The sequence below is a fragment of the Zingiber officinale genome, chromosome 6B (assembly GCF_018446385.1).
Source record: "Zingiber officinale cultivar Zhangliang chromosome 6B, Zo_v1.1, whole genome shotgun sequence".
Lineage (NCBI taxonomy): Eukaryota > Viridiplantae > Streptophyta > Magnoliopsida > Zingiberales > Zingiberaceae > Zingiber > Zingiber officinale.
In genome coordinates, this window is record NC_055996.1 from 119,345,690 (window position 1) to 119,356,982 (window position 11,293).

The 11,293-nt window shown below is 40.1% G+C and overlaps 1 protein-coding gene across 1 annotated transcript; it reads left to right on the forward strand.

Moving 5' to 3' along the window:
- The first annotated feature begins 256 nt into the window (after nt 1-256).
- LOC121989265 (peroxidase 12-like) lies at nt 257-2,359 on the forward strand. Its single transcript, XM_042543186.1, has 3 exons — nt 257-584; nt 695-889; nt 1,621-2,359. The coding sequence occupies exons 1-3, from the start codon at nt 312-314 to the stop codon at nt 2,233-2,235; spliced, it is 1,083 nt and encodes a 360-aa protein (XP_042399120.1). The 5' UTR covers nt 257-311; the 3' UTR covers nt 2,236-2,359.
- The last annotated feature ends 8,934 nt before the right edge of the window (nt 2,360-11,293 follow it).

Genomic DNA, 11,293 nt, shown 5'->3' on the forward strand with positions numbered 1-11,293 from the left:
CGAATTATCTTGAGTCACATATATTACACATCAAACTACCTACTTATTCGCATAATCAAAAGATAGTCAAAAAACATTACCCGGCAAGCCCACGCATCAGTATTGAATTATGGGAACATTGATGGATGACTTTGATGCTTTTAGCCACCATACAATTAATCTGACATCTCAACTGCTCGATGTGGAAAATCTGAAGCCGACCAAATATCTTAACCTGTAGCCCATCAATTAATGCCTATAAATGAAGGTATTTCCACACTTGAATTGAACAAGCAGTGTGGGAAGCACGATCGAACTCATACTCTTTCCAAATGGCTTCTTCTTCTTCTTCTTCCTCCTCCTCCTCCTCCTCTTCAGCCTATGTGATCCTGCTTCTTCTGTTCTTATCCTTCATTGCCAGTACTCCTTCAGAGGCAGCTTATAATTACCCTCCCATAGTAAACGGCCTCTCCTTCTCCTTTTACAAGTCAACCTGCCCCCAAGTAGGGCCCCTCGTCAGGGACTACATAAAACAAGCTATCAAGAATAACATCGGCCTAGCAGCTGCGCTCCTCCGCCTTCACTTCCATGATTGCTTTGTCCAGGTCTTAATTAATTAGCTAGATATAATTTTCTTTTTTTTTCTTTTATTTTCTTTCCTTATTGAAAATGCAAATCTATATATATATAAATATATTCGATTTGAATTGTGCAGGGGTGTGACGGGTCAATCCTGCTTGATGGTTCGGCCGGCGGCCCGAGCGAGAAAGATGCTCCGCCTAACTTGACGCTCCGACCGGCGGCCTTCAAAGCCATCAATGATATCCAAGCTCTTGTAACCAAGGCTTGTGGGTCTGTCGTCTCCTGTGCTGACATTGCTGCTCTATCTGCTCGTGACTCCGTCTTTTTGGTATATTTACATACGAACTACTTTAAGAAAAAGTGTATACGCTACATGTTCTTTTTTATTTTTGAAAAAAATTACACAAGAAATATAATTCTTTGATCACATGAAAATTTATCTAAAATTCAACCTTACTCACTTTAATTCGAGAATAAAAATAACGGTGAACACATTGAAAAGGACATACAACAATTAATAGATGATTATAAACCTAAACTCTTATACATCTTTCTTCAAAAAGAAATTATATAAAATACCATGAAAATACATCTTCTGCTTTACTTCCCATATCCTATTTTGTTAAAAATGTATTAGTCATTCACGATGATTTTTTTTTAGAAAAAAAAAGCTAATTGAAATAGGATTCCTTACGCAACCTTAGTGGAAAGCTTTTCATGAGTGCGGTATTATTCTGAATAAACTTCTTAGTGGTTTTTGCTTTTTATCCTTTATTATCATATAAAGATAGAACCACTTGTCAATTTCTCGAAATATTGAAGCATGATTGCTTTTGCTAAGTCACATGTGCAATTAATGTTTTGTTATTGTTTTACTCACTCGATCTTGAAATTCCTCGGATTAAAAAACTAATTGTCTGAGTAGATTGAAAGAAACAAAGGGATGGGGGTCAATTTTTCCAACCGAATCAATTGAACATTTAGATCATTTTTAATTTTTAAAAAAAAAACAAGAAAATTAATAATTTTTTCTCCTTAATTAATTTGTTTTCGATGCAGTCGGGTGGGCCAGATTACCTCGTTCCCCTCGGCCGACGTGACGGGTTGACCTTCGCCACCAGGGACACCGTCCTCAAATTTCTGCCATCCCCCGACTCCAACGTCTCCTTCCTCATCGACTCCCTCGGCCAGCTCGACCTAAACACCATCGACCTCGTCACCCTCTCCGGCGGCCACAGCATCGGCCTCGCACACTGCTCCTCCTTCCAGAAACGCCTCTTCCCCTCGCAAGACGCCACCCTCAACCCCACCTTCGCCAGCAACCTCTACCTGACGTGCCCCGTCGTGGACACCATCAACACCACCGTCAACGACATCCGCACGCCGGACCTTTTCGACAACAAGTATTACGTGGACCTGGTGTGCCGGGAGGGGCTGTTCACCTCGGATCAGGGTCTGTACGAGGATTCCAGGACGAAGCCCATCGTCACGAGCTTCGCGAGCAACCAGGCTCTGTTCTTTGACAGCTTCGTCTACTCGATGACCAAAATGGGGCAGCTAAGCGTGTTGACCGGGAACAAAGGCGAGATCCGCCGGAATTGCTCCGCCATCAACTCAGGCAAGGACTTCTTAGGCTCGGTGGTCGATATTGGGGATGAGAGCAAGGCCTTCTAAGTAGACATGGAGTGTATCTTGCGAGCGAGAAATAAAGGCGTTGTTACTGGTGCAGATATATACATGCGGCCTTTTGAATTGCACCTTTTATCCTTGTCCAATAAATGCTTTATATAATAATCAATATTAAGTCCAAATTAAGTCTGAAAAAAATGTAAAATTAAACAATTAACTTGAAGTAATTGGTCTCTGCATTCCCGGGTCAAAATTTAAGCCATGAACAGTTTGGCATAGACAAGCAACAGAGAGACATTTAAGGAAATAACATAGTTGGAAAGCCAGATTCAATCCACAGAAAAATGTAATTATCAATGACTTCCAGAGAGTAGCCACATGCAAGACAGCAACACGATGAACTAGGAATTTCTCCGAAACTCTTGAGTGCAGAAAATCAAGTGAGAAACTATGGCGAAAGTGCATTCAAGGGTTAGATTACGAATGGGGGAGACCTCCATCATCTAAATGTTTATATTTTCCAGATCGTTTTTAGAACCTTTGACGAACCGTCTTCTTAATGTTTTCTAACTCTTTGCAGAGCAATCGGTAGCTTTATCAATTTCCAGCTGACTAAAAGGACAAAATTGGAGGAATTGCGCACCCTCTAGCTAACTGGTCTGATTCTCATTCAAGCTAGCTACAAGCCAAGCACTTCAACTAATTCACTAAGTGGATTAAATTACGTCCAGCTCAGGCTGAGTAAAATCCATCCCAAATCCAACTCTATCTCAACCAAGTTGCATGTTGACCCAATCAAAGTTCAGCAATGCTCAGAACCAATCTGAGCTTTACTCCAGCTACCCTAAACAAGAGTGAAAAGCAATCCAAATTGCTTTGGTCCAAACTCCAAAGTGTATCTTATTGGAGGAATTCTGTCAAAATCAGTCCATTTAAGTTTGGTCAATGAGCGAGCGCGTCAATAGTATTGGAATTATTGGCGCGGCTGGAGGGTGGGGGCCGGGGAGTGCATAAACGCTCATTGATTTTTATTACTTTGTGCAATTAATGTGCTCGTCTACGAGATATTATCATGCAACGAAAATACAAATCAAAATACAAACACAAATATAATTAGCATAAAACTAACATGTATATAGTTCATAAATCTCGTTTGTAAAACTTTCTCTCTCTGAATTTTTTTATCACTCCTTTTCGTTTAGAAAACTTATCGGGCCACAACAGAAATAATAAAAAAAAAATAATTATACGAAAAATAATGATAATATACCGGTTGATTTTACTCAGTTCAAAGTCTTCAATAACTTTTACTTCAAGACTCTTCCTTGAACTATATTAATTGGGAAATTCACTAAATTATCCCCTGAAAAACCTTCAGACAAAAAAGTCAAATACACAAAAAAAAAAAAAAAAAATGAATGTATTAATGTAACAATCTTCATTTTCTTATGCAAGTATATAATAAAGATAATTTTTAAATCGTTACCAACACTTGTAAAATGTAAAGATTATAACTCAAGATTGATATCGCTCTAACAGTAACAGTTGGGTGAGGTAGGATCGTAGTAGAGCAGTAGCAGAGAAATGACACAATAGAATGATCGAAGAAGCTTGTTAGTAAGTTCTATAGAATGCACTGGTCGAACCCCTCTTTTAAACTGTATTGGAGGCACCTCCAATGACCCAGGGCTCCTCTAATAAAGTCAATCCGATTTGAACTCTACGGCTGCTATCCACTTGGGGCGCCTCCATTCGACTGAGGTCGCTTTCAATTAGCTTTGAAGTGCCTTCAATCAATCTAGGGCACCTTCAATTGTTGAAACTTCATCCTTGAAGTTTATCTCTTTTGGAGGGCCTCCATCCATCTAAAAGCACCTCCAACACTTCACTCAGGGTGCCTCCAATCAGTTGAGGTGCTTCGATCATTGTTCATCTGAATTTCATTTTTGTTCTAAAACTCCTATAAAATATGTTCGTCCAATATACTAAAAACATCTACAAAACAGAGTTAGCACACCCAATAAAACTATGAATTAGATCATGTCTAATATGACTATGATCTAGTTTTGGTTTTCAACTTAGATTTTCAAAATGGATTTAAGTTGAACCAGTGCCTACAATTCCATTAGGACCCGTACTCATTGGATCTCTCTCCAGTTGTTTACCTGACCTTACCTACCAAATATCTTGTCCTCTAGACCTGTTTAGACTTTCTTTGGTTCTGCTTAGTGTGTGATCAACCTAATCGCCTAAAACTTACCTATAATACTGAGTTAGCACAATAAATATAAAATAGTAAAGCAAAGCAGTGTTAGCAACTTTCAAGATTCGCTAGTTTAGTCGACCCATTAAATAAATAAATTAAGGTTGAATTTTGATTTTAATTCAACATTCCCTTGTAACTATGGCGAATATCTCCAACGAGATTGTGGAAGATTGTCTAATCATATGACCTTACTAATTTGTAGTAAGAGTAATCTAGAAATTGTAATTGTTTGTACAATTGCCATCATCACCTCTTTCGAATACTCCCCCTCCCACCCCCATCCTCACATCTAACTAATTAATTGTCCATTCACTTAAATCATGCCATCATCACCTCTTTCGAATACTCCCCCTCCCACCCCCATCCTCACATCTAACTAATTAATTGTCCATTCACTTAAATCAGTTGTTTGAAAGTGAGTTAAGTGAGATGTCTAATTAGGTCAAGGTTGGGAGGATGACTAGAAAAGGTAAAGTCTAGTCAAGTCAAAGGTTGATTGAATGACTAGCAAATGTAAAGTTTAGTCGGGTCAAATATTGACCGAATGACTAGCAAAAAAAATCCAAGGAGAACAAGGGTGACATGATGCTTAGCAAGGGAAAGAATAGGCAAGTAAAGGATGATCAAATGTCTGACAAGTGACAGATCCAAACAGGTCAAGGTGATTGAATGTTTGTGTAGGACCGTAAATACGCTAGAGGGGGTGAATAACATTTTAAAAATCGAGAGCGAATTAAATCGAAGAACGCAATGGAAGAATAAAAGAGAGAGGCTAGAAGAAGAAAGACAAGTAGTTTTACTTGGTTCAGAGCCTTCGACGACTCCTACTCCAAGGCCCGCACTCGTCGAGTGCCTTCGTTGGGCAATCCACTAATAGCTTAAATGATTACAAAAGTTAAGTATAAGAACTAAAAGCAATGTTACCAAAAACAGAGAAAATAAGAAGATCTAGCTTCTTCCCTACAAAAAAGGGTTAGTCCGGGCAATAAAAAATATATTTACCCTACAAAACAGAGTTAGCACAACACAATAAAGTAGTAATAATTAGATTCTATCTCCCCGAAATCAGGATCTAGTTAAGGTCTCAGCTTAGATTTCCTAAATGGACATAAGTTGGACTAATGTCTACAGTTCCCTGAACCGGAAACGCATCCTCACTGGATCTCTCCTCCAGTTGCTTACCTCCACTTACCAACTGCAGTTGCTTGACTTGCCTTTGACCCACCAGGTCTTTTCGTCAGTTGTCAGGTCCGCAGACTCAACTGGACTTCAGTCGGTTGTCAGGTCCCGCGAATCCAACCGAACTTCCCGCCAGATATCGGGTCTCGTGGACCTATCTGGACTTCCCACCAACTATCGGGTCCCGTGGACCTAGCTGGATTTCAGCCTAGTGTCAGGTCATTCAGACCAATCAACTCCTGCACACTTGGTAGAAAGGTTAGACACACACCACATCTAACTTTGACTTATTTGTCATACATCAAAACTAGATTATTAGTTCAACCTGCACTAACAATTTGGAAATAGAAAAATCCTAAGAGAGTAAACCTTAGGTAGTGAGAAGTTTTAGAGAAGTGAACTTCAAGCAAGAGGTAAGTCTAGTAGGTCAAGTAGACTTATAGGATAAGACTAAGGTAAGTCTAGTAGGTCAGGTAAACTTATAGGATTAGGTTTGTGTGTTTATTTGTGTTTTGTATGACTGTTTTCAAGTAACTTAAAACTGAAAGAAAAATAGAGAGCAAACGAACGCAATCGGACACAACTTGACCAAGTTCGGAGTAACCAAACTTGACTCGGGTTGAATCGAACCCAAACTAGTTCAGTCGATCGATCCAACGGTTTGATAGACCGGTTGGTTTTAGTTGACCAGGTTTGGGTCCGTACTCGAAGCAGTGACGTATCTTGGTTCTATAGACCGAAAATGTTGTCGGTCGATTGATAAACCTGATAATGATGAGATTGTGTGGCTCAGTGTAGATCATGATAAATTTGGTCATGGGGATCAGGTTTGACCAAGGTTTATAGGCTGAACGAGGCTTATCGGTAGACCGATCAAGACCTATAAAAGAACCTCGAGATCAAAGTTCAAGATATCAATCTCTCTACTACTACTCATCTTCTGCTTTGCTCATGAACATTCTCGAAGTTCTGCTCGTGCGACCGGGGAAGCACCAGGAGAAGTGTGTGGCACTTAGGATTTCTAGACCGGATTGACCTATCTAGTTTATGTTTATAATATGTGCATTTATATTGCTATCTTTTGTGATTGTAAGACAAAATTGTAAGTGTTGGTGCAGTTAGTGTTAGGACCGTGATGCCCGCTAGAGGGGGGGTGAATAACATTTCGTCACGCTTGTCGGTTGCTTCGTCTTGATAATGTGTAGCGGAAATAAAAACAAGTTACACACAACGCTAACACTACGGATTTACTTGGTATCTACCTCAAGAAGAGGTGACTAATCCAAGGATCCACACGACACGCTTACTCCACTAATGAAAACCTTCTTCTCGGTCGCAGCCGGAGGTGGAGAAGCCTCGTACAGTACTCACACACAAACACAAACATGAACACAAGAAGAAGAAACAAAAATACAATGTAATACACCCTTCTTCTTGCTTACTTGTACTTGTCGTCGCCTCTTGAACCTTGGAGAAACTCCCCAAGTGCCTTCACCAAAATCGTAGAAAATCGCTGAAAATTGCAGAAGACATATCACCAAAATCTGCAGAGAAAATGCTCCGCCCAGGCTTTAAATAGTGCTCCTAATTGATCCAATTCATCCCCAATCGATTGACATGCCAGCACCGCTTCATCGTAGCCGTCCATCACCTGCATCCTGTCCAACGGTCGAATCCCAATCGATCGACCGATTGATTGGGAACATCTGAATTGATCGGTGGATCGATTCATAAGCGTTCTGTGTTCTCGCGATCACGCGAGAACTCCCCTGCCCAATCGATCGACCAATCGATTGGACAGATCTCAATCGATCGCTCGATCGATTGGAAAGCTTCTGTGCTCGCGATTTCACATCTCAATCGATCGACCTATCAATTGGGCCTTCCCACAATCGCAGCACATACCAATCGATCGACTGATCGATTGGACCCTGGTTCAATTGATCGCCCGATCGATTGACCAGCCTAGACTTGACTCAAACTCAAGTCCAAAGCCTCCAACCCAACTCCCGGTCAACCATGACCTGTTGGGTCTCCGTGCCTAATATTTAGCCACACCCGACCAACCTCGAACTAGCCTTCTAGCCTCCTCCATTAGCCTTGCGTCCCTCGGATATCTCCCATCCTTCACGCCTTGCCTTCAGGAGCTTCCTTCGGGCTCATCCTAGTTGTCGGATTATACCACCACACTCGACTACCTCGAACTAGCCTTCTAGCCTCCTCCATCAGCCTTGCGTCCCTCGGATATCTCCCCATCCTTCACGCCTTGCCTTCAGGAGGTTCCTTCGGCCTCATCCTAGTTATCGAGTTCTCCTTGCCAAGTCACACTAGGACTTACCTTGCCAAGACCACATGCTTGGATTACAACTTGTGCCAAGATCACACTTGGACTTTCCAATTGCATGGCTCCTCACCGGGACTTTCTCACTTGCCAAGATCACACTTAGACTTTCCAATTGCCTAGCTCCCCACCATGACTTTCTCCTCTGCCAAGATCACACTTGGACTTTCCACCCTGCCTAAACTCCAGTTAGGACTTCCATACGTCTAACCTCCAGTTAGGACTTCCATACGCCTAACCTCCAGATAGGACTTCCATACGTCTAACCTCCAGTTAGGACTTCCATACGCCTAACCTCCAGTTATGACTTTTCCCAGTCAAGTCTCCTGTCAACTTTGACCTACTTGACTTCTCTCTTGCCTAATCTCTAGTTAGGACTTTCCCAAATGTCTAAACTCCAGTTAGGACTTTCCCATTGCCTAAACTCCAGTTATGACTTACCCTGTCAAGTCTCCGGTCAACACTGACCCACTTGACTTGTCTTTTCATCAACCTGGTCAATCCCTTGACCATCTCCACAATCGGACGATTGCTTCAACAATCTCCATATATTGTCAAACGCTTTATATTGTCAAACATCAAAACTCAAATCCCGACTCAAGCTTGACTCAACTCAAGCTTAGTCAAACTGGTCAAACTTGACCTAGGAAAATTGCCCCAACAGTTAGCACTAACAGTCTAACTCAGATTTTGATGAATAACAAAGTAAGTTAAGTTAGGGTTATTGTGATCTAACACTTTGATTGAGTGTGCAGAAGAAGTCTAGCTAGGTCGACGGGCCGACAGGATAGCTGGCACGAAGTCCAGCTAGATTGACAGGCCGACCGGATAGCTGGCACGAAGCCCGGCTAGGTCGACGGACCGACCAAATAGCTGGCACAAAGTTCAGTTAGGTCGACGGGCCGACCGGATAGCTGGCACGAAGTCCAGCTAGGTCGACGGGCTGACATGATAGCTGGCACGAAGTCCAGACAGATCGACGGGCTGACCGGATGTCTGGCAGGTAAGTTAAGATAAGTCACTGGAGGGGAGTGACTTGGTGAGGACGTGTTCCCCATTCGAGGGAACAGTAGACGTTGATCCAACTTAGAACCATTTCGGGAATCTAAGTTGAGATCATGACTAGATTCTGGTCTCGGGGAGACAGAATCTAAATTACTATCTTCCTAAATATAATTATGTTAACACTTTGTTTTGCAAGGTAGTATAAATATATTTTGCCTCGAACTAATATTTTCTTGCAGGAAAAAGGTGTGTTGGAAAATGATGGTTCGGGCGCCCGGAAGGCAAATCTTATCTCGACAGCTTGGAGCGCGCTGATTGGCTGGTCGGCGTCACGGTCCAGGCACCCAGAAGGGATTCAGGCGCTCGGAGCACTCCAATAAAAGAATGCCTCCACCAGAGCTTCAACAACAACTCTCTTCTATGATTGCTCTCGTGCGCGCTGCTTCCAAGACGCTTTTGCTACGCTGTGAAGCCTCTCCAACAACTAAGTGATTAAGTCTTTATTTTATTGTTGTCGGTATTTTCATAAATTCTTGTACTCATTACGATTTATTAGTGATTGTCCAACGAAAGCACTCTCACGTGCGGACCTTGGAGTAGGAGTTGCTGAAGGCTCCGAAACAAGTAAAATTGATTTGTGTTAGCGTTGTGTTTAATTTTATGTTTCCGCTACTTACTCGATTTTTGAATTCTTAAACAATCACTATTCACTCCCCCACCCCCACCCCCCCTCTAGCATTTTCACGATCCAACAGTAAAAAAATTTCTCGTCTCCAAAAAAAAATTTGGAAAAGAAGAAGACATAGTGAACATGCACATTCTGTGATTAAGTTTTATATATACTAATTTAGGAGTTAGGAACTAAATAAATCTCATACTTTTTTTCTTTCTTTAAATTATTTATTATTCCGTTGCAAGTATTAATGCTTATAGATAAGAACAAGTACACAACAAAATTGAAAAAAGTGAGAATCGATATTGACACCCCTCTCTATGCATCCCTACGATCCTATACGAGAGGTTATTTATTCAAACGACGACACAAGTCCAGCAACATAGGAAAGCAATTCACAAGCAAATAAGGTGGGATAAAAAAATAAAAGAGGATGATTTAAATATTTAGATAACTCGTGCCTAAGCTTAAAACGAAACTCAAAAAGGGTGCAAGATTGAAACATAACCATATCGATCGTCAAATGATTAGGAAGTAAAAAAAAGTTTTTTTTTCTAAAAATATACACTCATCAAAAATTCATCACTTGTCCCATTATAACCAACTGGCACACTCTAGCCAATGAAAATACACATTGAAAATATTTGAAATGCTCACATAATGTGCAGGATAATCATTCTCTATGTGTGTGTATATATATAATATTTTTAATACGGCTTAGTATGAAAATCTGCATTCTTTTTTTAAAATTTTTTTGTTTATTTGTTTTGGCTTGCAAATATACCATTTAGAGTTTTGTCTTTAGGAGTTAAGGATTAAATTATAATATTGAACACCAAAAAAATATCAAATTGAGAATAAAAAATAGATACTCAGATGTGATCGGTAAGATTCTTGAGGTATCATTTCTTATATGCATATAATGTATTATTATCCTAGGCACCTAATGTGAGCGACACTTACAACGTCACCATAGGTGATTTTTTTTATAATTCTTTTAAGCTCCCGGTTATGCTAATAAAATTGTATGTTTAGAGGTGGGTTGAATTATAATATTAAACACATATAAAAAAAAATTCAAATCAAAAAAAAAAATTAAATGCTCATAGAATATGTAGGTAAAATGTGCAGGATAATTATACAATTTAAAAAGAAAAATATCGTATTTAAAACAAACAAAACTTAGAATCATCATATCACCAACTTGACTTATTAGATGTACAAGATGCAATCCATCAGAGGCTCAGAGCAGATTCCTCCAATTAGTTTGGTAGCGTACTAAATTTTCTAGAGTTGGGACTTAACTTTTAAGCTAGATACCAAAACTGAGTAACAAAGAAATTTTTTGACCCAAGAACTAAAATCCTACATTTCATAATGACTGGTTCAGATTAAGCTAGTTAACAATCAAATATAGTTTTTTTGTTGTTCACCTCTACCTATCCCGATCAAACATTTTATTGAGAAGCAAACACATCATCAGATTTGCTAGATAAAACTAACAAAATATGACCCAACTGAACTGAGTCCAATAGGATCAGGACTCGAATTCTCACCTCTAAGGCTAAATGCATAAACCTGCTGGAAAACATAAGACATAAAACAAACAAACTATTGAAACAAATAAACCCTAGAAGCA

Coding starts and splice junctions, on each gene's coding strand:
- LOC121989265 (XM_042543186.1), top strand. CDS start 312: ATGGCTTCTTCTTCTTCTTCTTCCTCCTCCTCCTCCTCCTCTTCAGCC. Junction 585..694: donor TCCATGATTGCTTTGTCCAG/GTCTTAATTAAT, acceptor TGAATTGTGCAG/GGGTGTGACGGGTCAATCCT. Junction 890..1,620: donor CTCGTGACTCCGTCTTTTTG/GTATATTTACAT, acceptor TTTTCGATGCAG/TCGGGTGGGCCAGATTACCT.